A 26,740-nucleotide genomic window follows, 5' to 3' on the forward strand; every position below is an offset into this window, starting at 1 on the left:
GTACCCGTGTAGCACCACCATTTAGTGCTATGTAGAACCATATGTGGTGCTACAGTGGTGCTGTATGACCCCCGTATGGTTCTTCGTAGGTGCTTCATTGGTGCTATATAGCACTAAAATGGTTACTCTATGAGTATGAGCCAAGAACCACTTTTAGTGCTATTTAAAACTGTTTGTTTTTAGAGTGTAGTACTATTGCTACTACAGCTTAAACCGCTAGAGGGCAGTAGTACAAAACTTTCCAGATTACTTTGTCATTCAAAACTTGCATATCACAAACAATTATCACCATAACGTGATGGCCACAATAATATATAAACTTTGTTGTAGTTGTAGTCAATATAAAATTTTCAAGTTTCTGCAAAAAATCCTACAAGTATTCCACCATTGCAGTTAAAAAAACTTTTTTTACCATGGGAGTAAATGATAACACAAACAGTTAGTTATATACTTTTTTCTTAAATTAATTTGGCACTAGACTAGTGACTGATCAGATACCAAAAAATTTTCCAGATACTATGGTGGTGTGCTTGTCTATTTCAATGAATGTGATTCTAGAGTGCTGTGAATGATACTGTCTTTGGGACATTTTCCCACAAATTCCTCGGAGCTATGTAAAGAATGTGTATCCAGGCTGCCGCCTGCGATGGATGTCCCAAAAACAGATTTTAGGTGGAGACACCCAATTAGTGCAAACTCGGGTGCATACTGGACATCCTCTGACACACATTTACCTGTTTGTTTGAATTTTTCATTACCACTTAGTATTTTTGTTTTTGTTTTTCAGTACTACAAATATCAAGAAATTCTTAAATCAATATACATGTTCTTTATGAGCAAAATCACCTAAGAAAATAAGTCTAGTTTTTAAGTGCATTTGTGCTTAAAAAATAATATAGAATTTTGTTTAATTTTTCTTGAATTGAGTGTTAAAAGTAAACTTATTTCAAGTTTTTTTTTCTTACCCCATTGGCAAATTTATGCTTGTTTTAAGCAAATATTGAATAATTTTTTTAGATATTTGTACTGAAAACAAGACAAAAATACAAAGTAAAAAAGTCGTCTTTTTTTGCAGTGGAGCAAGGATTTATAATGTGTTTTTTCCATTTGTTTTGTTGGAATGTAGTTTGGAATATTATGATCCTTCCAGGAGGGAAGATTTTCCAAGTCTTGCTGCTAAACTGTATGTGAAGGAATTTAAAGTAGTGATTTAATCACCAATTAGCTTAAAGATGAATAAAAATGCCTCCTTCATACATCTGCCCTTCAGTATGACTGACACTGCTCAATCACATCCACATGATCACCAATCCAGAATTGTAGTTCTTAAATCAAATCAAATTCATAGAGAGGGTTTAACTTTAACCTCATGTCTAAAGTAAAAAACAATCAAACAACTAAACACCTAAAAATGTTGCATTATTTATTATTCCGATTCAGTGAAAGATGTATCTTAATCTGCAGTACATTGTTGTAGAGATAGATGGCAATGTAGATTGAACTTTGTCCTGGGACAAGCGTTTAACAGCTCCCTGTCGACTTTATACCACTCATGTCATGTGATGTATGAGCTTTATTTACAATCATTTATACATTATACCTCAGAAATTGATGAGGTCACATTTTAAGTTATCCCTATACTAAATGTAAAGGTGTCATTTCTTAAGTTAAACAGCTGTTTGTCAGGGCTTTTTTGTTAAACGGAAAAAATGTGACGGAGTCTGAAAACCTAACAATCCCTCTGCGTGGGCTTCATAACAGTGTGCAGCAGATTTGGGCATATATGCGTGTTTGCTGCTCGCTAGATAGACACTGTGGTATTACCTCATGTGTCAGTGTAGTCTGTCTGTGTCTTCTGAGGTACACGCTGAGCGTCTTCGGCTGGGAGTTTGAAGAAGGGGCGGGACGATAACAACAATCTCTCATTCGCAACGGTTTCATTATATCGCGCTGGATAACGCGAGCGCCAAAACCACTCATAACTTCAGCTGAATATCTCCGCGCCGTGGAAACTCTTTCCGTATTCAGGCTGTCCCGTGGAAAACAGCAACCATGGACTTTAATCGAGCGCTGAAGAGATCACATGAAAGAGGCGTTAGAAACGTGTATACGAGCACACAGTAAAGTCGCAGGGAGCTGATGATTATTGAACTGACGGGAGCGCGCACCAGCTGACTGCTAGAATGAGGACGATGATGGGATTGAAGTGAACGCTTCAGGTATATTTATTACATATTGAACGATTTCTTTCCAGTAAAGTGGGCTACATTTTTTATGAGCCTGAGAGATTTTTGCAACTTCCTGAATATTATTTTTATTTCGCAGTATTAGTTACCAGTATTTTAACATTTTGCTGTTTCAACGCTTTCTTTCTGATATTGTAGATATCAGACCGTTCGAATTCTGATATTAAAGATGTGTATTTCTTCATTCTTGTCATTTGCTCTTCTTTCTTTCTTTCTTTCTTTCTTTCTTTCTTTCTTTCTTTCTTTCTTTCTTTCTTTCTTTCTTTCTTTCTTTCTTTCTTTCTTTCTTTCTTTGACAATCACCTTAGTCACTAAACATGCCCTCCCACCTGGCTATTTATCTTACGACTTCCCTTGACAAATAAATCTGGGTTAATCTGTCAGTAATAGCCCATGTAACATGCACTACTGTACCTTTATCCTTAGATTTTTAATGGCAGAGAAACAAATGCAAGAGACTAAATGTAGACTAAAACTTATGTACAGGACATATTGCTTTCAATGAGCATTGCCACTGCAACATAATAAAAATATGTTACAGTTTTTAACATTGCACAAAACTTCTGGTATGTGTTTAAAGTGCTATAGCTTTTTTAAACAGAACTTACATCATTGTTTTTTTTTACAATGTAATAGATGGTTATTATCTTCATGTAGCCTTCATGTAGGGTATATTGGTCTCATCCAAGCACATCAAAGGGATCCTGCATGCAGTGCTTTGTGAATGGAAGTGCTCTATTTCTGAAGAAGCGCTGTGTAAACAGAGAATATAAATCTACTTATCTCTGAGTCACATAAGCTTCCCAGCAGCACTACACATACAGAGGGATACTCGTGTCCTCTCTTGGCTTTAACTGGTTGCTAAAACTCACTTAACACGGGATTAAATTTATGAATGAACTAAAAGTTAACTTTCACATAATATTCCATCCACAAAATAGGATACTGCTGCAGTTCATAATACTAAAACCACGGGTCTGTTGAATGCTGTATTCTGATTGGTTGAGAAATGTTCCATGGGTATGCATTATTTTTTGATATCTTTTTAAATGTCTTAAAAATAGGCACCAGAGCAATGTTTGTGGTAACCATGGTACCGGTCCTTTGAATAATTTGAAAATAATGCACATCCGTGTCGTGCCGCATAACCACCTTGGGTGTGCATTATTTTCTTATAATTCAATGGCCGGTCATCAGTTATTCCTTACATAATACATACATAATACAGTTCGTTGGTATTACAGAAGGGTAGCTGTTTTCATGCTGCATGCCATATTTTGAATATTAATACAAAACTGTGCATTATTATTATTGCAGTGGATTGAAAATAATTTCCCATGCTTTTTCAGAAATCATTGAAAATAATTTCCCATGCTTTTTCAGAAATCATTGTCAAGATTTAGAGATGAACATATACCAAAATTCCTTTAGTCCCCTAAGGGAAAATAAAATTGAGAAGCCAATTGGAACAGGTTTTGTGAATCCTAGCTTAGTTTATAGCAAAGAGTCATGTATGAGTTGTTTGACAGCAGTTCCTGTCCCAAACAAAACGATCTTGTTGTGCTTTCTACAATGTGCTTTTTCCCACATGTGGTAGGCTACAGATCGAATATGACCCACGAACGTGTAAGCAGGAAACAGTGCATAGTTTCTCTGATCGGTTTCAGGCCGCATTCACAACGTAAGCAGAAAGATCGGATACGACTCGCTTTTAAAAGATGATGTAAGCGGGAAATTACATTAATGCATTTGGCATTTGCATTTGCTTTTATCCAAAGCAACTTTTCAGTGCATTAAAGCTGTACATTTGATCAGTATTTGTGTTCCCTAATTGTACCAATTGAATTTTGCACTGCTCACCCAACTGAGCTACAAGAACAAGTGTATTGTTGTAATGAAGTTTGTTGTAAAATGGTTAGTTCCAGAATGGTCAAAAGCCATGGTTTATTAAAGGATTAGTCAATTTTCTTAATAAAATCCAGATAATTTACTCACCACCATGTCATCCAAAATGAAAAGAAATTATGTTTTTTGAGGAAAATATTTCAGGATTTTTCTCATTTTCATGGACTTTAATGGACCCCAACACGTAACAGATTTAATGCAGTTTAAAATTGCAGTTTCAAAGGACTCTAAACAATCCCAAACGAGGCATAAGGGTCTTATCTAGCCAAACGATTGTCATTTTTGACAAGAAAAATAAAAAATATGCACTTTTAAACCACAACTTCTCGTCTATCTCGGGTCCTGTGACGCGCCAGCGCAACCTCACGTAGTTGCGTAATGCCGCGGAAATGTCACGTGTTACATATATGAAATGCACATTTGCGGACCATTTTTAACAATAAACTGACACAAAAGACATTAATTAGTATAATTCGACATACAGCAACGTCGGAACTGTCCTCTTTCTCCACACTTGTAAACACTGGGCCGTAGTTTCGCATTCGCCATTCGTGACCTCTTGAACTGATGACATATTGCGTACGGTCACGCTGGCGTATCAAAGGACCGGAGGTAGACGAGAAGTTGTGGTTTAAAAGTGCATTTTTTTTTTCTTATCGTTTCGCTAGATAAGACCCTTATGCCTCTTTTGAGATCGTTTAGAGTCCTTTGATACATTGAAACTGCAAGTTTGAGCTGCATTGGATCTGTTACGGGTTGGGGTCCATTGGAGTCCATTAGGGTGAGAGAAGTCCTGGAATGTTTTCCTCAAAAAACATAATTTCTTCTCGACTGAACAAAGAAAGACATCAACATTTTGTTTTTTTTTAAGAAAATGGACTAATCCTTTAAATAAATAAAGCAAAGCTGTGATCTCTTTTTACCAAGATACTGTTAGTATTGCATTATTTTTGTTTTATAGCAATGTTCTAATATTGTTTACATCTTAGCCACTTCATCTTTTAAAGGAAGAATGGCATTAATGATCCTACCTAAAAAAAGAAAGTATAATCTATACCGGAACTCACCAACATACACCGATGAGCTATTACATTATGACCATCCCAATGCTACTGCAATGAGTGCACCTGGCAACCAAACTATGACACGGGTACAGTACATAGAGCAATATTTACACCAGGTAAGGACCAGCTTTTAGTCAGAGGAGTGTTTGTTGTCAGTATAGGAAAACCTAACGATCAGATTTTAATAGAGGACAAATTGTGATGGCACGGCACCTTGGAACTTCAATATTAGAAATGGCGCGCCTTGTGGGTTGTTCACTTGCCACTGTACTGTATCAGAAGTGATGCATCTGTGGGCACACTTACATTTGGCACGCTTGCCTTGAACCAGAAAGTGCTTTCTTAACACCGGAGCCCATCGTAATGTTAAGTTTGGGGCTTCTACTAAGAGTAGTTAGTGATGCGATGACACACAGCCCTCTCACCATGCCTATCAAATTGCTTAGTCAATCCATCGCTTGTGCCCCTCAGACTTTCATGTAACCGCGCTGCGGTATTTTGTCCTACTATGGAAGTCATTAATGTTAAAATGATATATTGATCTTATATTCTTTATAGACAGAAGTGCCAAATTCAAATCAGGATATACTGTACTGTAACAGAAAGGTTATGCTAACTAATCATTTTGGAGTTACCAGTATGGTAGCTATTTGGAAACCGGTCTACCCACAGACTAAAACAATCCTACACAGTACACATATGCAAATCGAATAAATGAGATCCTCTGTGTTGTGTTCTGACATCTGCGTCCCCATCTGAGAGCATTCAAATGGTTGATTGTGGTGGACTCAGTTTCCTCTCAGCAGGCTTGTTCATGATGAGAGTGCTGACTGAGGGTAATACTTCAATGTGGAATGTCTTTACTACAGTCTTTGCAAACAAACATGAGCACTATTTTGCCTTCAGTTGTGTGACCTTAATTTGTTAAAAATAATCAGATCTTGAATTTCTTACTGCATGCAAACAAAAATATATGACTATGATTTGAAAGAATCATTTTATAGAACCTGCCACCTTGCATACAAGTTTGTAAATTAGATGAGTTGCTTTTTGTATTCACCTGACATGACAGACCTGGCTAACAGTGTAGTTGTATGAAAAGCATATGGCAAAAAACATTTCCTTTTCTGGAAAAAAGTTCTGGACTAGTTCTACTTCTCACCAGCATATGTTTTTAAATAGCTGGTGTCCACACCAGGTAACTATCTTAAAGGGATAGTTAGCCAAAAATGAAAATTACGATATGATTTACTTACCTCAAGCCATCCCCGATGTATATGAATATCTTTTTTTCAGACTAACGCAATTGGAGTTACATTAGAAAATGTCCTTGCTGTTCCAAGTTATATAATGGTAGTAGATGGTGCTTTTGATTTGAAGGCCAAAAAGTCCATCCACACAGAAGTATAACCTACATGCCTCCAGGAGGGATAATAAAGGCCTTCTAAAGGCCGGGATACACTGCACGATAATTGGCGAAAGATTGCCATCGTGAAACTATCGTCGCGATTTCTGTGATCGTGGCTCTCCATCGGTGGTCCTATGTCGTACAGTGATGGAGGTTCAGGGACGGCCGTTTTCCCGGTCTTGCGTCCAGGGATGGCCTGCGATGGTTTTCTGACAGTGTCAGAAGTTCGGCATGATCACCGCACAGTGTGTTTGCACTACGACCTGCGTGCCGGTATTTGTTTACCACGAGCGCATGCTGGTGACGTTGCGCAACGTGTGACGCAGCCGCAGAAGCTTCCTTGTCATCATCGTACAGTCTACATGCCTCTCGTACCCGAGTTTAAACGATACATGTCGCACAGTGTGATAAGGTAATGATCTTATAAGAGGACAAAAATCGTGCAGTGTATTCCGGGCTTCAGGCAATCTATGAGATTTTGTAGGGCTGGACAATAATTCAATATCGATATATGTCGCGGTATAAACGGTGATATGGCTTCTAAACACATTTCCGATATTGCGATATACATTACCGCGTCCCGTGGTCGTTTGCATGTCACGTCTAAAAACACGTGTTAAACGCCGGTCAATGCGCTTCTTCCTTCAGAGCGCGTGACGTCTTTCGCAGCTAAGCAACCATGAGCCGCGCATTCCGGAAAACGTAATGCCTGATCGGATTTAAATTGCTCATCTGTGCCTTGCGTCAAATCATATCATTGTTATTATGGGATCAATGAATCTGGTGTTCGCCCAGAGAGGAGCTGTCACTCAGAATACGAAAAGGAGGTGCGGGGTTAGTTTGCGTCAAGTTACAGCTTCCAATGGTGACTCCATATAGGGAGGGACAACAGGAGATGAATTGCAACACAAACTGAACTATGGATGAGAAAAATCAGGTTCACGTGTTAAAAGGGGGGAAAGAAACGTGCAATAGATAAAAGTTTGCAGCTATTGGCCTCGTTATGAGTATATGATGTAGTATGCTAGTATCTAATATATGATTATGTAGCTTGCTATGCAATTACAAATAGAGCTTTGATATAAATGTTTCTGTCCAACTATCTTATGTATCATTAAATAGCCTACTACTATTCAAAAGTTTTAGGGTCACTTTCACTTAGGCCATTTAATAATATCTTTCCACATATTACTGTGTTTACTAATAGTAAATTGATCAAAACTATGTAACTAGTTAATACTGTGGCTGAAGAATTTGTTATTAAAATGATCCATTCGTTTGAGACTCCTGCATTACAGCATTTATCACTGACTGACATTCAGATGAACCTTATTAATATTAAAGGTGAACCCTAAAGTCTGATTATTTGACAGTCAGTTTACATTTAATTTTGTATAAAGGCTAAATAGAAATAAAAAAGAAACATCAATTTATTTATACCATTTTTATTTTTGTAAATATTATATAGTTTTATAGGAGTAGGCTTCATAGACTTGGTAAATTCATTTGTTTAGAAGTTTGTATGTACAGACATTTGTTTTGGGCATTCTTTGCAGTTTATCCCAAGGCTTTTTTAAACATTCATACCGATATCGGTTTTATACCGTACCGACCGAAATTTACAGGCGCTAAAAATTTTGGCCATATCATCCAGCCCTAAGATTTTGTACAAAAAATGTCAATATTTAAAACATTACAAACTAAAATAACATTAGGGTGGCTTATGAATGAGTAAATCATGTGGTGGTTTTCATTTTTGACTGAATTATCCATGTGACCCACCAGCAGGACCTAGTCAACATATGAAAGCCTTTGGAAAATTGAAGTGTGCATCAGTGGATGTCTTTTTCTTTTTTGAATAAAGCTGTGGCTGTACACTTATCTGAATCTCTTGTTAGATGGTAGAGCAATCATCTCTCTTGCTTAAGTCACCGCATTTGCTCTTAACTTGTCAACTGGATGTATGGTGCATACTTTAGGGAGTTAAGATTAGCCTATTTGTCTGCTTCAACGCTCCATTCTGCTTACACGATAATATTTCTACACCTTGGTTTTCCCACACAAGACTCATTTTGAATTCTTGGATTTTGGAGCCAGGCAGCCTAGCAAGAGCATTATTTTCTTCATTTGTCCTGCCAGAACTGGATTTTGGATTTCCCAGTCATAGCTCAGAGGTTTGACATGCTCTTTGTGTGTCTCTGACAGCGTAGTCTGACTGAGGCAAATATGATTTTTATTAATACACATTGTTATGACTAAAGAGAACTTTGGTTCATGTTTGACTAATAAGCAGTGGATTTTTGGAGAAAAGTCTAGGACCGTTTGTTGAAGATGACACTTATATTATAATAATATTCCATTTTTAAGTATGACGTAATTGTGCAAATAGTTGGGAGCTGCTGTGTGATTAAATGATACTGAATTTAATTTTATTGTGTAAACTTTTCCTTGTCTCCCACACAATGAATTTAGGTCATGAGGGATTTAGTTTTTGTTAATCGAATCATTTTTCAATGTTATTAGCTTATTGTGACGTCTGTTTTGTGCTGTAATTGTAATGCACCGGGCCTAATCTTAATCCTGTTTTTCCTGGGCTTGTTATTAATGTGAGTACTCGTTCACATGCTGTCCCTTCAAATTAATCACAGAACAGTCAATTTATTTCAAAAGAAATTTCAGTAATGAATAAGCAGAATAATCAGAATGCATTTGGGAGGATACTTTTTATGTAAGTGTTTGAGGAAATGTCAGTCTTTTGTCTTGTGTATGTGCTGAGGCTTGTGTATTGAATTCTTCTGATCTTAGATTGTTTCTGGCATGTGCTTGCTTGTGTGCTGCTGAGCGGTGGCCCTTGAGAAGGTCTCTATTTCAGCCTTGGAGCATTATAGCTTAGATCTCAGCTTGGTGTTTGCTTAGCCTCTCATCCTTTCTTTGTTGAAACCTTTGATAAGCAAGAATATAATTCATTTACATCAGATCTTTAAAACACTTGCCAAAATAGGATTGTTTGTGATGGGGTGTGCGATAATGGCAAAACAATTTTATGACGATAATGTCTATGATTTTGACGACAACATGCTATTTTGCATCCTTCAAAAATGTGTTATATTAATAGGATTACTGTTGTTAGGTTAATGTTGATGTTATTATTAGAAAAAAAAGATGAAAGATGGAAACAAAAGGGAAAAATCTTTATTATTCACACAAGAAGCAAAATATGACATTTTAATACAAAAAATCAGCAAATGCAAACTTTTGTCAAACACATCACAAGAAGTGAAGCACAGCTTAACATAATGGCTTAAAAATTCATTTACTGCAGCGAGTTTCTCTATCAGCTGGGCCAGACTTTTTTGCTTTTTCCATGGATTTTTTTTTAAACATTTGCTGAATTCTGTGGAATGATTTAAATTGTTTTAAAAATATCTAAAATAATTTAAGCTGTAAATATTACAAAATGAAATCTAAAATAATTACTTTTTAAGGTTTTGCTTACCGTTAATTACAATAATATTGCAAACAATTCATCTTGCAGACTCCTAGATTTGAAGCAATGTGGTTTGCGATCATTGTCTCCAAATTCTTTGTCTTTATTCTGTCTGGAACTTTTGCCACATTAAAGGGACCCTCCACTTTTTTCCAGCTCCCCTAGAGTTAAACACATGATTTTTACCGTTTTGGAATCCATTCTGCCGATCTCCGGGTCTGGCGGTACCACTTTTAGCATAGCTTAGCATAATCCATTGAGTCTGATTAGACCATTAGCATCGCGTTTAAAAAATAACCAAAGAGTTTCGATATTTTCCCCTGCTATTGAAAGTTACCAAGGGGACTATTTTCAGGCACTGTGTAATATTATTACGCCTCCTGCAGCCATGTTATGGCAGGAAAGTCCTTGATTATTATGCCAGAATGAGAGTATAGTTCCTAGCCATATCAACCTAGAAATTCGCAACTTTTTATTTTCTGCCGGTCTTAGTACACCATGTAACTACAGAAGAGTCAAATATTAAATGGAAAAAATATTGAAACTCTTTGGCTATTGTTTAGGCGTGATGCTAATGGTCTAATCAGATTCAATGTATTTTGTTAAGCTATGCTAAAAGTGGTACCGCCAGACCCAGGAGATCTGCTGAATGGATTCCAAAACGGTAAAAAACAAATGTTTAACTCTAGGGGAGCTGGAAACTGAGCATATTTTCCAAAAAAGTGGAGTGTCCCTTTAAACCACCAGATCCTCCATTACAGCCTTCAAGACGATAGCCATAACAAGAACTGAACTCAACAGGTTGTAATTTTACATCTGTGTTAAAAGTATCGACTATGTCCCAGCAAATAGTCACTGGGGTACCTTAGGGTTCTGTGCTTGGCCCACCCCCTTTTCTCCACATGCACAACTTGCATTACTGCCAAGAGAAGCATGCGGTAGGTGAGTTAGCGGCATTTTGTTAAACTGACCGAAAGCCACAAATCACTTCCATAGTTTCCCATTGGTGGATTGATCTTCACAACTCTACCCAAATAACCATTGCAAGTTCTTTGTTGAACTGAAGTAATGTCTAAAGGCACATATCCATTTGATCACTTGGCTCTATCTAATGTAAAGCACTTCTCATGTTACTTTCACCTAAGACAAATTGCTTATGTTGTACTTCTCACTTAGGATAAAAGTGTCTATTTAATGAATAAATGTAAATGTATTCTACACTTTTTTCAGCATCTAAGTGCACTTATGCAATAATGCTTTATTGAACTGCATAAAAATAATTGATATCAGATGACTTGAGATCTCAGATGATCTGTCCTTCCTGTTATGTGGTCATCTGATTTTATTTAAACAAAAACAAGAAAGATCAAATATGACAACACACCATCATAAAAAACACAGTAGGTGAGTGGAGGTAGAAAGATTTTCAGGTAGAAAGATTTGCTGCACTCACTGATCCATTGCTCCAGAGGACTTTCACTCACTTGACTGTGCTAATGACCACGATCAGGGTCCTCTGGATTGCAGGGGGGACAAGAGCAATGCATGTCATAATGTTATCAAATATCTTCTGCAGAACTCTCAATGGGATTTCTGTGTGTGCCGTTATGGTGAATATGCTGAAAAAGTAGCAGACTTCAATCCAAGAAATACGTTTTTCTTTTTACAGTAGGTCTGTATAGAGTATCAGTCCATTATTGTTGATATACAGTATGTGTTTCAACATAGCATATCCAGGTGCACACTTCATACACATCTGTAATAAGTTGGCCCGTGACCATGGGAAAAGACTTTTCAGGAAGCTACAGCATGGATATCAATGAACGTCTACCCAACCTGAGGTCTAAACCTTCAATCTGATCCATGCACTGGGGCCACTTTGAAGAATTTGCCAAATCCAAGATCGCAGAAAAGCAAACATGGTACTTTAGTGGGAGACATCGTTTTGAATTATCTAACCAACACTGAAAGGCAAAGAGAGGTTTAGGGCGTCCTCCACTTCACAACGACAAATCACTTTGCGTTGCTGAGGGGGACATGGCTTTGAGAACCAAGGTCTGTTACAGCTGATCTGTGTCTGTCACTGTTTGGCTGAAATCGCGCAAGGGCTTGGCTCATATACATGTAGATGGATTTCCCTACTGCAGCTGTGGTTTGGTCCAAGAGGCAATGAAGGCAGAGCTTGTTGCTGGGTTTCTCTGAGACCCATTAGCTTTTACTGCGGCTTAAATTCTTTGTCATTGTGCCAGAGCTGAGATCATGGCTTGTTTTCCTTCTGGTTTGGTTTTTATCTGATGCCGATTTGCATGACAAGTCTTCAGGATGGCAGGTTTTACCAAAGATCTGCTTTTCTCTTAAGGGTTAAATGGAGCATGGGTCCAATTCTGCAGTACATTGATGTGGGGAATGTGAAGTTTTGCAGAGGACCATCAGTGCCTGGTTCACACCTGCGTAAGTCCCAGTCCAAAGCTACAAACCTAGTGTTATACTTTGAACAGATGCTTCCCAATTTTGGTCCTCGAGCACCTTCTCCCAAAAAGTTTTAGATGTCTCCTCCTTTAACACACCTGATTTAACTCATCAGCTTGTTAGGGAGACATGTTTACCAATTTGGAAGGAGGCTGATAAGTTGAATCAGGTGTTTTGAATAAGGAGACATCTAAAACTTTTGGGGAGGGGGTGCTTGAGGACCAGGATTGGGAAGCACTGCTTTATACCTTATCTCTATCAATATACTTTTGGCGGTTTTCCATTGCATAGTACCCCACTGGTCAGGTCGTGTCAGCTCACCTAACTTTGGCTAGGTTAGCTTTTCCATTGAGTTTAGTACCAGTTCAGAATGGGAGGGAGACGTTTCGTTATATTTGCGCTGCCTACTGCTGTGGGAGCGAGCATCGTTGAAATGCAGTGTTTCCCATACATTAATTTATTTGTCAGTCCGCCACAAAATCAAAATTGACCACCACAAATAGATGTTTGCACATCGTGTTTATCACTACCTCTCTCTCACATGACTCACGGCGTCAGTTGACCCTCTCTACTAGTTGCAAAAATGCCATGCATACCACATGGGGACGTGCACATGTGCCGCCACAAACTGCAAGGAAAACACTGGTATGGAGTTCCTGATTTTCAGCCTGTAGATGTTTTTCACCACCAAAAGGAAGTTTGGGAACTTACAACAAGGCATAGATGACAACAGGTTTGCTTGAGACAGCGCAAGCACGAAGGTAAAGCTAATCTTGCATTTAGCATTGACGCTGGTAGTGACGATTCTCTCAGACCAATCATTGATGTTCAGTGTTTTCACATCACGTTTTAGTATCAGCTCAGCTTGCCTGGAACCCCAACTGAGGTGGTACTAATAAAAGTCGGGTACTACGCTGGAAAAGCCCCCCCAAAAGTAAGCTGACCCAACCCAACTCATATGGGGTACTAATATGCAATGGAAAAGTGCCTTTTTGTGCTGCGGTTGTTCTGTTACTGAACATTTGATCAGTAAAAAATGTTTATAGGCTTTAAATGATTATGAGGCTATTATAGGACCTTGTTAATAATTATTGTGTGCGTACACTGCATGGTAGTGTAATGTTTATGTTAACCTCTGTTTAAGCTGTTAGCATCCGTGGTTTGGCAAAGCAGGAGTTGAATGGTTAAGCATGTTTAAGTAATGTCATTATCAAAACCAACATCATTACATCACATACATAAATCACATTTATAACAGTTGGCTGACTCACCATTGACTCTAGACACACCTTACCCTTTAATTAAAAGCATGGTTTACCCCCCAAAAATGAAAACTGTCAACCTCATGCCATTCTAGCACTTTCATAAAAACACAAAAGAAGAAATTTTATAGAATATCCTTTGTTGTATTGCATGTAATTAAAGAGAATGGAGACAGATGCTGTCATGTAAAATGACAGAGAAAACAGAGATTGTGTGCTGTATTCTGGTATGATAGCTCTTATGGTGTTATATTTTCATACAATCCTAGCCATGATCTCCACACAAATTTGGCTATTTTAGAAGTAGAAGATTTGACATCAGTAACATTTTAAATTGCATCTGTTCCTCACATAAAGTCTTTTCACATGTGGTTATGTAATTTTTTTACTACTTACCATAATATGTTTTCATCAGAGTTGGCACAAAAGAAAGCATGGTTGAGGTGTTGGGACATGTACTCCAGGTCCAAATGTAACATTTGTTATCTGCAGAGAAATTGACACTAGCATTGTGGTACTCATTTTATATCGGTTACAAAAAGGAAGTCATTCCAGCATTACAATAAGCTTGTTATGTATCCATGGCAGATGAGATGTCATCTGTCTCACAAATGTATGAATTGGAATGCGGTGTAACATTTTCAGTAAGCCATTGGGAACGAGGCTGTCACCAGATCCTGAGATTTCGTGTGTGGCAGTTTTGTGCCAAGATGTTTGAAGTGATTCAGCAAATTGTGTTGAGATATTTCCTTCTTTCATTGATTTTTAAATGTGATGATTTTTTGTCTTGAATCTCACAGTATTAAAAACTTTGTTATTATCATCAGAAAGCGAAAGCAAAGGAAAACAGATTGTGACTAATGATTTAGAATTTTCATTGGCTGCTTGATGAAAGAGTCAAGGAAACAAATAATACAGTAATGGACCACAGAAGTCCCAAAGTCATGAACAAGATCAAAAAAGCTCATTTATCATTTACGGGAAACATTCTTTCATTGTTTTCTTACCGTCATGGCATCTCAGATGTACATGACTTCCTTTCTTCGGGAAAAGAACCCCAAATAAAAATTTAAGCTTATTTTAATGAAATTGAAATGTAAACAAAAAAATCCTAAAGATCTCTCAAGTCGATCCGCTCCAAAGTCGAGAACTACCTGGGATACATAAGACAGGGTTCCCACGGGTCCTTGAAATTCTTGAAAGTTTGTGAATCTGGGGGCAAAAATTCAAGGCCCTGGGAAGTTTTTGAAAATATACCTACATAGATACAGGTCATTGAAAGTGCTTGAATCTATTTTATGCAAGAAGTTTTCTGGAAAAAAATCCATATTATTCCCTGTGTAGTGTAGGATAATATCATAAAATTTCTAGCCTTTTAAGCACACATGCTTAACTGTTCACTTGAAATGCTTTTATCTTCTGTATGCGAATGTTGATTCATAACAAAATGCTTTTTTGCATAGTTGTGTTTGACACATGAAAACGTCTCGGGTTACGTATGTAACTGTTGTTCCTTGAGAAGGGAACGAGACGCTGCGTCTCTCTTGCCATACTTCCTGCATCCCTGTAAATCCGTCTTTGGCAATATTTCAGATGGCGATATACTTCCTGGCTCCTGCGTCATTCTGTCTTTGTCGTTAAGCCTCACCATTTGTCGAATTTGATATACACATTCAGACACACTTACCACTGGAGGCGTCCCCAAAGTGTCACCGCAGTGATGCAGCGCGAGTTCCCTTGAAAAGGAACTGTAACAATGTATCTTAAAAGGTAACAATGTAACCTTGCTCTTACTTAAAATGTGTCCCCACATTTAGTCCTTGAATTTGAGGGTATTGGACCTAGAAAGTGCTTGAAAAGTCTTTGAATTTGAAGTTAACTAAGGTGTGGGAACCCTTATAAGACAACAAGTTACTAGACTCATAAAAAACCATTAAGATTTGGAGATAATAGAATTTGAAGGCTAAGACCTCCAAAGGATGCGCTCCAAGACTAAAGGCTTGTAAGGTCTTACCAATTCGAAGGATGCTTAAAATGCAGTCTCAAAATGCGTCCTCCTTTCTCCTGGCTGCAAATGATAAAGTGAATGGATCCTTCACTGCCTCGGTTTTCCCGAGATTCATTGTGCACCTGTAACGGCTGAATATACAGGCTGGATATTTTAAAATAAAAAAGAAAAAGTATGTATACCTTTTGGAATTTCATGGTTTTCTGAGTAAATTTGTCATAAAATGTGATCTGATCCAAGTCTAGGGTATCGACAAACATAATGTGTCTAAAAATAATCATAAAAAAATTCAGCTCTTTAATGTCTTTATTGAACACACTCATTCAACATTCAAAATGGCATTGGAAAAACTAAGTAAACCTTAAAATGAATAACTGGTTGACCCCCTCTTGGCAGCAATAACCTCAACCATGTGCTTCCTGTAGCTGTGGATTAGACCTGCAGTGCAGTGTTTTGGGTCGTTGTCCTGTTGCATTACCCACCTTCTACACAGTTTCAGCTTAAGTACAGACATTCTCACATTATCCTGAAGAATTTTCTGATACACTTGGGAATTCATCTCCCCCTCAATGATTTCAAGCTGGTCAGGCCCTGATGAAGCAAAGCAGGCCCAAATCATGATGTTTCCTCCACCATACTTTACAGTTGGGATTATGTTTTCATGATGATATGCCGTGCCCTTTCTACGACAGATGTAGCTCTGTGTGTTTTTTTCAAATAGTTCAATTTTGTTTCATCAGTCTACAAAATTTTTTACCAATACCGCTGTGGAGTGTCAATGTGCTCTTTTGCAAACTTCAGGCGTGCAGCATCAGTTTTCTTTGTAGTAAGCAGTGCCTTCCTGCGTGTTTTACGTATTGTATTGACTCATGATGCTAGCAAGTTCTAATGATGCCTTCAAATTTTTGGTTGTCATTGGGGTTTGTTTCTTTACCTCATTGATGAGTCTTTGTTGTGCTTGGCGTTATTTTGACTGGGCACCCACTTCTTGGTAGAGTAACTTTGTAACCCTTTCCAGCTTTATGTAATGCAACAATTCTTGATTGTAGGTCCTGTGAAAGCTCTTTTTGGCGAGGCATGGCTCACACAAATGTGTTCTTCTTGTGCAGAGCAAACTCCAAAATTTTGAGGGGTTTATATCTGTCAAAGTAGCTGTAGTCCACACCTCCGAACATATTATCTTAACAAGACTTCAGGTGTGCTAAAACCTGATTCCAATTAGCTTTTTGAGATCATTAACGCAAGGGTTCACATACTTTTTCCACAAGCACTATGAGGTTTTTGGTTGTTCTTAATAAATACATGAAAGATCGGAATTGGCCCCTAAAACTGCGTCATAGATATTTCTATTTGCGACGGTGAGAACAAAGATGGGCCAAGTTAAAGGAACACGCCCACATTTTGGGAATTTAGCTTATTCACCGTATCCCCCAGAGTTAGATAAGTCCATACATACCTCTCTCATCTCCGTGCGTGCTGTAACTCTGTCTGACGCAGCCCCTGCTAGCTTAGCTTAGCACAAAGACTGGAAATGCATGGCTCCAGCTAGTATACTGATCCCAATAAGTGACAAAATAACGCGATCATTTTCCTATTTATGTGTTGTGATTTGTATAGTCAAACCGTGTACAAATAACAAGGTGATATGAGACACAGCGATCTTTTAACAGTATACATACTGAGAACTATATTCTCTGAAGACGAAGCACTGCCGCATGGGCGGAGTGATTTGCACAACTCTGACCGAACTCTCTGCTCCTCACCAGGGGCTTCTCGTGTGCTGCGAGCAGATCACTCCGCCCATGCGGCAGTGCTTCGTCTTCAGAGAATATAGTTCTCAGTATGTATACTGTTAAAAGATCGCTGTGTCTCATATCACCTTGTTATTTGTACACGGTTTGACTATACAAATCACAACACATAAATAGGAAAATGATCGCGTTATTTTGTCACTTATTGGGAGCAGTATACTAGCTGGAGCCATGCATTTCCAGTCTTTGTGCTAAGCTAAGCTAGCGGGGGCTGCGTCAGACAGAGTTACAGCACGCACGGAGATGAGAGAGGTATGTATGGACTTATCTAACTCTGGGGGATACGGTGAATAAGCTAAATTCCCAAAATGTGGGCGTGTTCCTTTAAGGAGTAATTTAACTCAAACTACAACATAAGTCGCTGTTTATTTACTTCCATCACTGCTGGTCTCAAAACATACACAACAAGTTGCTGTTTCTTCTTTGTTTGTGGGTTAAACTTGCCAAGCTGTGTTCAACGCATGCACATTGCCACAAAATGCAAAGCATCTCCTGAGCTACAAACTACATTCTTCTGTAGGTGCAATCGTGACCTACGCGTACAGTGTATGCGGGTTTCAAAAATTCGCTCTGCCCATACAGTTCAGTAGTACTATACTTTAGTAGTAGGCTTTATTTACGTTTGCTGCATGGACTTCAGAGGCTGCAGGTTGAAGGTTGTGTCCTTCGAAGTATACAGCCTATAAATTTGAAAAAAGTTATTGATGTGCAGCCATATTTGAATATTTTGTTTGGATCTGCTTCCACAGTTTCGCTAAATAAGATAAAAAAGAATCATTTTCTTTCACAAACGTTTCACAAACATATTGTTCTGGATTACTGTATGGTGATGGATGGATGGATGGATGTATTTTTGGAGCTTTGGCATTTAATATCCCCATTTAATATAACATAATAACATTATAAAAAACAGGAATTAAATAATATACACCTGATTTCCTAAAGCATGGGGTGAATAAATTATATATATATATATATATATATATATATATATATATATATATATATATATATATATATATATATATATATATATATAAATTATATATATATATATAAATTATATAATAAATTATATAAGAATTTTGATATTTAGGTGAACCATTCTTTAAAAACCAACAAATTGAGGCGTTCCTGAAAACATCCAAACCTTGCAAGCAATCACACTGTCAAAAATGTGCACAAATACCCCGTCTGCTTCCACTTCAGGGAATTGTGATCTTCATCGAATTTCCTGAACATTCTTTACTTTGTTGTATTTTTACCATGGCAGTATTTTTAGTCTTTGGATGCTTTAGTTCCAGAAGATCCTGTGTGACTACTGGCACACCTGATTGAAAAGGCAAACAGCCGTTTCAGTGATGTTGATCTCCAGAGGTTCCTGCAGCTGTCATGCAAAAATAATTAGACATTTTTATATTAAAGCATAGATGTTTCCTTTCAGTAGTTTTTGTTTGTTTTTCAGACCAGTACTTGTCATTCTTGATGATGAATTTCTGCGTGGCTGAATGCTTTGCATGTTTGTGTGTTGCAGCTCTATGTAATCTTCCAAACAATAATGTTTAGTTAAGCATACTCTGTCATTAGCAGCTGACCTTGGTGCTCTTTATTTTAGATGGCCTTCGATTTTGACAGATGACTTAGAAGATTCCAGGCTGGAATTTAATAGTCATATGTTAGACTGACACTTTAATAACAAAGGGTGGGCAGTTGTGGCCTAATGGTTAAAGAGACAGACCTTCTGGTTTGGGTCTTATGGCCAGCAGGTGCAATGGTGGTGCCCTTGAGCAAGGCACGTTCCCCCAATTGATCCCCGGGCGCTGCAGTAATAGCTGCCCACTAGGGTTGTGGTAATACTCTAAACCAAGTCGAACATCTGTGATACACCACCCTCTATGCTTCGCCAATGTCCCTAGTGTCCTTATCCTAATTGATGCTATTGCTGTTGCATGATCTTTACAAATAAAGTCAAAATGTTAGATCACTGTCTTGGTATTGATTGAGAGTGTTTCAAATGACATTAGCAAAGGGTTACATGAGAATCTTACTTTCTCTTGTTTTGCTTTTATCTCTGTCCATGGGCTTGCTGTTTAGGTGTCCATGGGCTTACTGTTTAGGTGATGTAAGCAATTGCATTGTTGTTGTTTTACATCAGCAGTGTGTGTATAGATAGCCAGGACATTGTCACAGAAAGTCCACTCCCCCGAAGCCTTTATACTGCTGTCAGCAACTGGGGAAAAGTACCACCCGGACCCTCTGTGTAACACTGCATACAGTGTTGCCAGGTCACTAAAGGACTTTTCATATAAGGACATATATTCGACCTTAATCATCTAAAGAGTCACTGGTTAAAATCAAGGTGTGTGTGTTCTTGACCTTATGTAACATTTTGGGGCTAGATGCATGTTTTTTGGTTTTGCTATATCTTCGTTCAGCTGCTGTAGTTTATTAGGTCACAGAATGTCAGGAGGTGAATGAAAGATCAAAAAAATCTGTATTCAAGATGTGTAAATCCTTCATGCGTTGTGCTCTCATGAGGCCACCTTATGTGAAACCAAACTTTGTCATAACAAAAAGCAAAAATAATTAACTTTGATCATTTAATATATAACGAGTTGATGATTTGCAGGTCCAGACAGCTGAGGTTTTCAGAATGCAGCTAAATGTGAAGCCAAACTCAATTAGCATAATGACATTAAAAATGTGTGAAATTGTTTTTTTGCATTAGTATTTAGACTGTAGGCTTAAAAAGTCTAGTGGGCCAATTCTCCAGCAAATAGCCCTTAGGTGCCACATATCAGTTTCATCTGCTAGTATTTCTTTGCTCTTGTCTAGACATGTGACATAGACTTAAACATTCTGACGATCATCTTCTAGGGGTGGGACAAGGTACCTGACAAGACAATGTAACATATATGTGTAAGAAAGTGATAATATTTTAGTTGTTTATTTTTGGGGCATTGTTTGGGGTATTGTGTCACAATTTGTGATATGTTCCTTCTTGAAATGGTCATCGGATTTTGTTAAATATAATTTTTTAAAGGTCACATTACACAGTGTTTCTGCTTATCTCATGTTAATCTTAAGTACCTATAGAGGCTGTTTACACTTGGCATTAACATTTGTTTTCGTCGATCGGATCACAAGTGGACGACGTTAATGCCAGGTGTAAACAGTGTTCAAAAAGTTTTGAACGCGTCCACTTTCCACCAGTTTCAACCACATTCAGAGGTAGTCAAAACCCCTTTCAATCGGATTGTTTTTGTAGTGTAAACGCACATGTGGTTGAATGTGTTCGAACAGCCACACGCAACCGCTTTTTCTCCGCCCATTTATCTAATCTAAGGTACTAAACACAATGTTTTACGTCTTTTCTGACTTCTGGCGCGAACACACAGTGAACAGTGCTATTTGTAGCCTTTCATTGATAAAACTAAAGCGGCTGATCTCTGCAGTTTTATTTTGCAAGCGTGTGAAAGTTGGGTGATCCTATTTCATCCATTGCGCTGAAAAATCAGAGAAAACTCTAACATATACATGTACAAAACACTGGGCAGCATGTTTACTTACAACAAAAGCAGTGGAGTCTGACATAATATTAGTTTGCGTCCATATAAACTCGTCAAATCTCCCGCTCGCGTTTAAATGACAACAGAGAGACTCGCCCACCGTCTCGACAGACCACCCCCTCACAGTATTCAGGACAGAAGCGGTCGAAAGTGGACAAAAGAGACGGATTTAAATACCAGGTGTAAACGTGAAGTGTCTCTCTTGTCCACTTGTAATCCGATCGACGAAACACATCTTAATACCAAGTGTAAACAGCCCCACAGAGTAGTATTGCATCCTTCAAATCTCCAAAGAGTTTTTAGTATTATCAGATTTCCCCGAAAAAAATGAGCCCCTGGAGGCATACCGCTGGTGGAGCGAGTCACGAGCAAGCAACACACACAAAACATTACCCCACTTTCTCCGGATAACTTACGATTCACTGTCATGTTAATGTTGTTTACATTTTATGCACTTATGCGATGATTGCCAAAAAACACACACATTTGATGCAGTTTTACTTACCACCTGCAACTTATGACTCGGTTGGAATGCCCCATTTCAACGAAATCCAGTTTAAAACACACACACTTGCAAAACTCTGCTTCTACCCTGGATAAACATACTACTCTCTAACACTCTAGTGACGTTGATTTCGTGTCAGCTCTTGGTTAGTGTGTGCATGCGCTATTCCGAATGAAGTTCCCATATAAGGACTTCCACTGTACTTCCCTCACTAAAATTGCCCTATATAAATAAATTAAAGCAAGATTGTTACGTATTAATCTCTCATGTTCGAAAAAAATTCAGATACTTGTAAGATCCCTAACAAAGTGCATTCGTCACAGAAATATTCCGTCATATGTTTACCGTATTTTCCAGACTATAAGTCGCTCTGGAGTATAAGTCGCACCAGTCAAAAATGCGTCATAAAGAGTAAAAAACATATATAAGTCGCACTGGACTATAAGTCGCATTTAGAAAATTATTTTACAAAATCCAAGCCCAAGAACAGACTGTCTGTTTAATCTGGAAAAGCAAGTTATTCAACTAAACAATAGCACACAGAACAGCAGGCTGAATAGGTGTCCATACATGTTAACGTGACATTAACAGTTATTCAGCTAACACAATTGCATACAGAACATACCTGGGAGGCTAAAATATGCTACATTAACATAACATGCCAACGAGAATCAAGTTTACCAAGCTCCGGAACTCATTCCACATCACTGAATCCATTGAATTACGTAAATACAGGAGCAGCATAGCGGACTCTCGTGGCTGTAGACAGTAATGTTTTCACTTGGTTCATGTCGGTCAGGATGAGTTAATTTTGACATATAAGTCACACCTGACTATGAGTCGCAGGACCAGCCAAACTATGAAACAATTGCGACTTACGGTAACTGTTTTTTTTGCCTATTTTTAGTACGAGGAATCCAACTCTATAACATTGTTAATAAGTCAGAATGCACGAAACAGCTTTAGACCCCCCTTTAACAAACCTGCTGTTTAATGTCGCGTTTATGTTATTTAGCAAATTCGCTAATCCTTATTTTTTCTCTACAGTTACTTGGCAGACCAGTGCTGGAATGGAGGCTGCATCTACCTGATCATGTTACGAAGAATCAAACGCAAAGCTCCTCTACCTCCATGCAATGGCAGCAATGGGGGCAGCTGCGTGGACGTGTCCAGCGAGCACAGAAGCAACGTCTCTTCTGAGTCTACAGGTAGCCCGACGCAGAATGGCAAGCGAACTCGAAAATTTGGCGTCATTTCCCGCTCTTCATTCACTCGGGACAGCAAGGACAGTAAAGATAGCCTGGACTTTGAGCATGAAAATTGCTACAACGGCATGGAGGCAGAGGTCTCGTCCCCTGAGACCAGCACCCCTCAGGACACGCCAACTGACGAGAGTCCGTTCATTGGTAATTCAGAGGTGATACCCAATCACATGAAAGTGGGAAGCACGGCCACTCTACCCACCCGGTTGCATGCACGCTACAAGGCTGACTCAATAAGCAGTGAACCTTCCTGCCAGGTAAGACTTTTGTGAACAGTAAGGCCATTTTGAAAAATTAAGGCATTTTTATTGTGTGTATGTATGCATAGTACATTGGTTATGGCTGTGGAGGAATGCTATATTCAATGCTTTTAACAATATGTGTGTTGTGGAAAATTGATCCAATGACTTTGGCGTTGCAAGTGCCACGTTCTTCCATTAGATGAACTGAACAGAAAAATATTAAGAGCTTAGATGCAAAACCCTCTGCGTCTACATGTTTTCTTGTAAATTAGTATTTTTATTAGACTTGTAATGGATTCTGCCAACAAACTGGTATTTCTAAAAGGCCTAAACCGGGATTAAGCGGATTTGAATGAAAGTATTTGATGAACGTATAATAGGTGCTGAGAACATTCAGTCAATATCATTATCTCATTTTTGACTGAGCCTTAAGTGTCTTTTACATCTGAGCTTATCAGAACTTCTATACAGAACATAAGAAATATTTGACCAACCAAAAATATTCTGTGGTGTTTTAACCTATGGTTGGATCAAATATCAACAAACCCAGAAAACCAAGAATTTTTCAAATTAATTTTAACCCAACAGTTGGGTTTGTCCATATTTGACCCATGGGTTGAAACCCAACATTTTTTAGAATGCAAGGAGGTCAGTTGCACAGATAATTGTAATATCTGCAGACGCTGAAGTAAAACTAAACACAAGCCAACAAACAGAAAACAGAAATACACTTTAAAGTCTTTGGAAACGCCCTTCAAGTGCACAAATTGAAGATTTATGCAGTATGCCATTGGCTTCCCTTTGAGCCAGGGCAAGTGACTGGTTGATGCGTATCATGTAATTAGTAGTTTTAACCTCACAGTGTGGCTACACAGCATATGTTTCTTATTCTGTTCTGTATCGGGACCTCTGGTCTCCCTCTGAGCATGTAATCCATGTGACATTAGACCAAGTGGCTCACTCATAAGCTTTCTTCCAGATATAACCCTGTGTCGGTGGTTGTAAGTACTGCTTTAAGGGGTCATCCGTAAAAAGCTGCATGAGCCTTGTTTTGTATTTTCACATGGGAGTTTCAGGAGCAAGGAAGAGTGAACTCCAGTTTGTGATCACAACTGATTCGTTTTACATTTTTAATGGAGAATCACCATATTTTGTATAAGGTTGTATAACTTGTATTAGTAAACATTTGTAAATGCATTAACTAACATGAACAAACAATGAACAATATCGTTTTTAAACATTAATTTATTATTAATTCGTTGTTAATGTTAGTTAACTCTTTTCCCACCAGTGTTTTTAAAAGAAGTTGCCAGCCAACGGCAGCATTTTTCATGATTTATTGTAGTTTTTGTCCAACTCCATTGACTTGTATTAGATGTGCTGTGAGGGACGGTATTACTCCGCCGTCGGGAACTTTGTTAGTATTCTTGCAATTGGCAAAGGTGGATTATCGCCACCAACTGAGCTGGAGTGTCTATTATTCAAGCTCTCAACGGAAGAATATACTGGTGTGATGCGTTTGGAAAAATAGGTCCACAAGTTTACAACGAATGCTAAAACACCTGTTGGAAAGCATCTTTTGCAGCGATTTTTGTGTGAGCATATCAGTGAACACTCCTGACCACTCGGTAAGTTTCACGTCTTTGTAAACGAAAGTTTAATGCATTTTAGGAAGGATTGTTCCAGTGCACCTATGCAGTCATTGTAGATGTGGGGGCTGATACAACAGAAACCGAAAACTCTTGGGCCAGCATCATATGTCCAAATTTCAATCAAAACCGTTGTATTTCATCATAAACAATCTGAAAACAGGGCTTTAAGTGAAAAATACCGAACTTGTCCTTTAATGCTTTCCAGAAAATGTCTTCTTTAAATATATAAACAACACACAATATTTCAAATGAAAGAACAGAACATCTGCTTTCAAAAAAAAAAAGTTTCACCTTTCCTTTTTTAGGTCTCCTTTTTTATCACCTCTCATATATGGGGGATTTCTTCAAAAACACAAAATTTTGAGCATTTTTGTGAAGGACTTTTGATAGAGATAAGATTCAGAGCGATCCTCAAAACATATATGGAGTTCTTACTCTTTCACGTGAGGTGTTGCTTCCGTGTTTTAAAAGCTACAGGTCGTATAAGTACCTGGTGGATAATAGAGATATTGCGGATTGCCGGAAATATTCGTCATTGGGCAAGAGAGCGTTTTCTCTTAATTGACGAGTTAACTCGTCAATGACAGGGAAAAGAGTTAATGTCAATACAGTTATTCATGTTAGTCATATAGGTGTAGTTTCCCGAACAGGGATTAGCTTAAGCCAGGACTAGACCTTATTTTAATTAGGAAATATAACTAGTTTTAACAAACATGCCTTACTAAAAACATTGCCTGTGTGCATTTTGAGGTAAAACAAAGGGCACTGATGTATTTTAAGATATGTAAGTGCAAGTTGTTTTCAGTTTTGAGAGCTCTTAAAAGTGTTTAAGTCTAGGACTAGTCCAATCCCTGTCCGGGAAACCGCCCCATTGTGAATTAAGTAATTTTGCAATTACAATGCTTGATTTTCTTAATGTACAATACTGTGCAAAAGTCTTACGGTGCATTCACACGGGGCGTAAGCATTAACGCTTCCCATTCACTTTTAATGGGTGGCATCATGCGTTGCTGAACTGAATTGTGGATCCGTCGGCGCCGCGTCAGTGCCATTGCTCGGGCAGAAGTTCAACATTTATCAACTTTTCAAGCGGCAACGCGTGCGTCAGCCAGTCAGAACGCCTTATGCAAATAACCTAGGCAGACCCAGCCAATAGAGACAGAGCGCAGCGCGTCATAACATGAAAACCACGCCCACCGGGGGGGAAAGCAATCCAACCGTCTCCATTGACTTTGTATTGCGAGAAGCCGCCTTCTTTTCATTTCTGGCTTATAACAAAAAACTGAATAATGCCTAAAAGCTGCTGTGTGACAATATGTACAGCTAACAAGCCAAAGAACCCAGAAATAAGTTTTTATAAGCTGTTGAGCCGTAAAACCCAGCATTTAAGGAGAATAAAGTGGATCGCCGACTACGTTTCCCCCTATTGGACGCAGTTTTACTAATAGGAGTACTATGAAAAGTTGCCTGTTTCCATTTCTGTGTCTTTAAACGCTCGTTTTTTTGAAGTTGAAAGCTTATAAAAACGTATTTGGTTTGTTTGGGTTGTTAGATGTACACCTTGTCACACAGCAGCTTTTAGGTATTAATCTGTTTTTAAGTTTAATCTGTAAATAAGTTTTTATAAGCTTCAAAATTGCATAACTGCGCTCTGTCTCTATTACGTTTATGGAAGACCGGAGCATGTGTAGCGCCCACTGTGGTTGACTGTTGGCCACGCATCTGACAAGCCTTCAATTATGCGTTAACGCTTACTCCTCGTGTGAATGTACCGTTAGGCCACCATGCCAGAATTAGATTTGTTGTTTTTGCAATGTTATAGTGCTCATATATAATTGTCTCTTTAATAG

General features: G+C 38.3%; 1 protein-coding gene across 4 annotated transcripts in view; it reads left to right on the forward strand.

The window, feature by feature from the left end:
* Positions 1 to 26,740, forward strand: part of pdzd2 (PDZ domain containing 2) — a 112,100-nt gene that overhangs the window by 31,993 nt on the left and 53,367 nt on the right. For 3 of the 4 annotated variants that reach the window (XM_055199935.2, XM_055199938.2, XM_055199936.2), the window contains one exon: positions 22,782 to 23,253. In XM_055199935.2, the coding sequence (XP_055055910.2) occupies positions 22,782 to 23,253 (472 nt within the window). Of the gene's footprint in view, positions 1 to 1,665; positions 2,220 to 22,781; positions 23,254 to 26,740 lie in introns of those variants that run through there. The other variant, XM_055199937.2, reaches the window with a different exon arrangement.

This window comes from Misgurnus anguillicaudatus, chromosome 22 (genome assembly GCF_027580225.2).
Source record: "Misgurnus anguillicaudatus chromosome 22, ASM2758022v2, whole genome shotgun sequence".
Taxonomy (NCBI): Eukaryota; Metazoa; Chordata; class Actinopteri; order Cypriniformes; family Cobitidae; genus Misgurnus; species Misgurnus anguillicaudatus.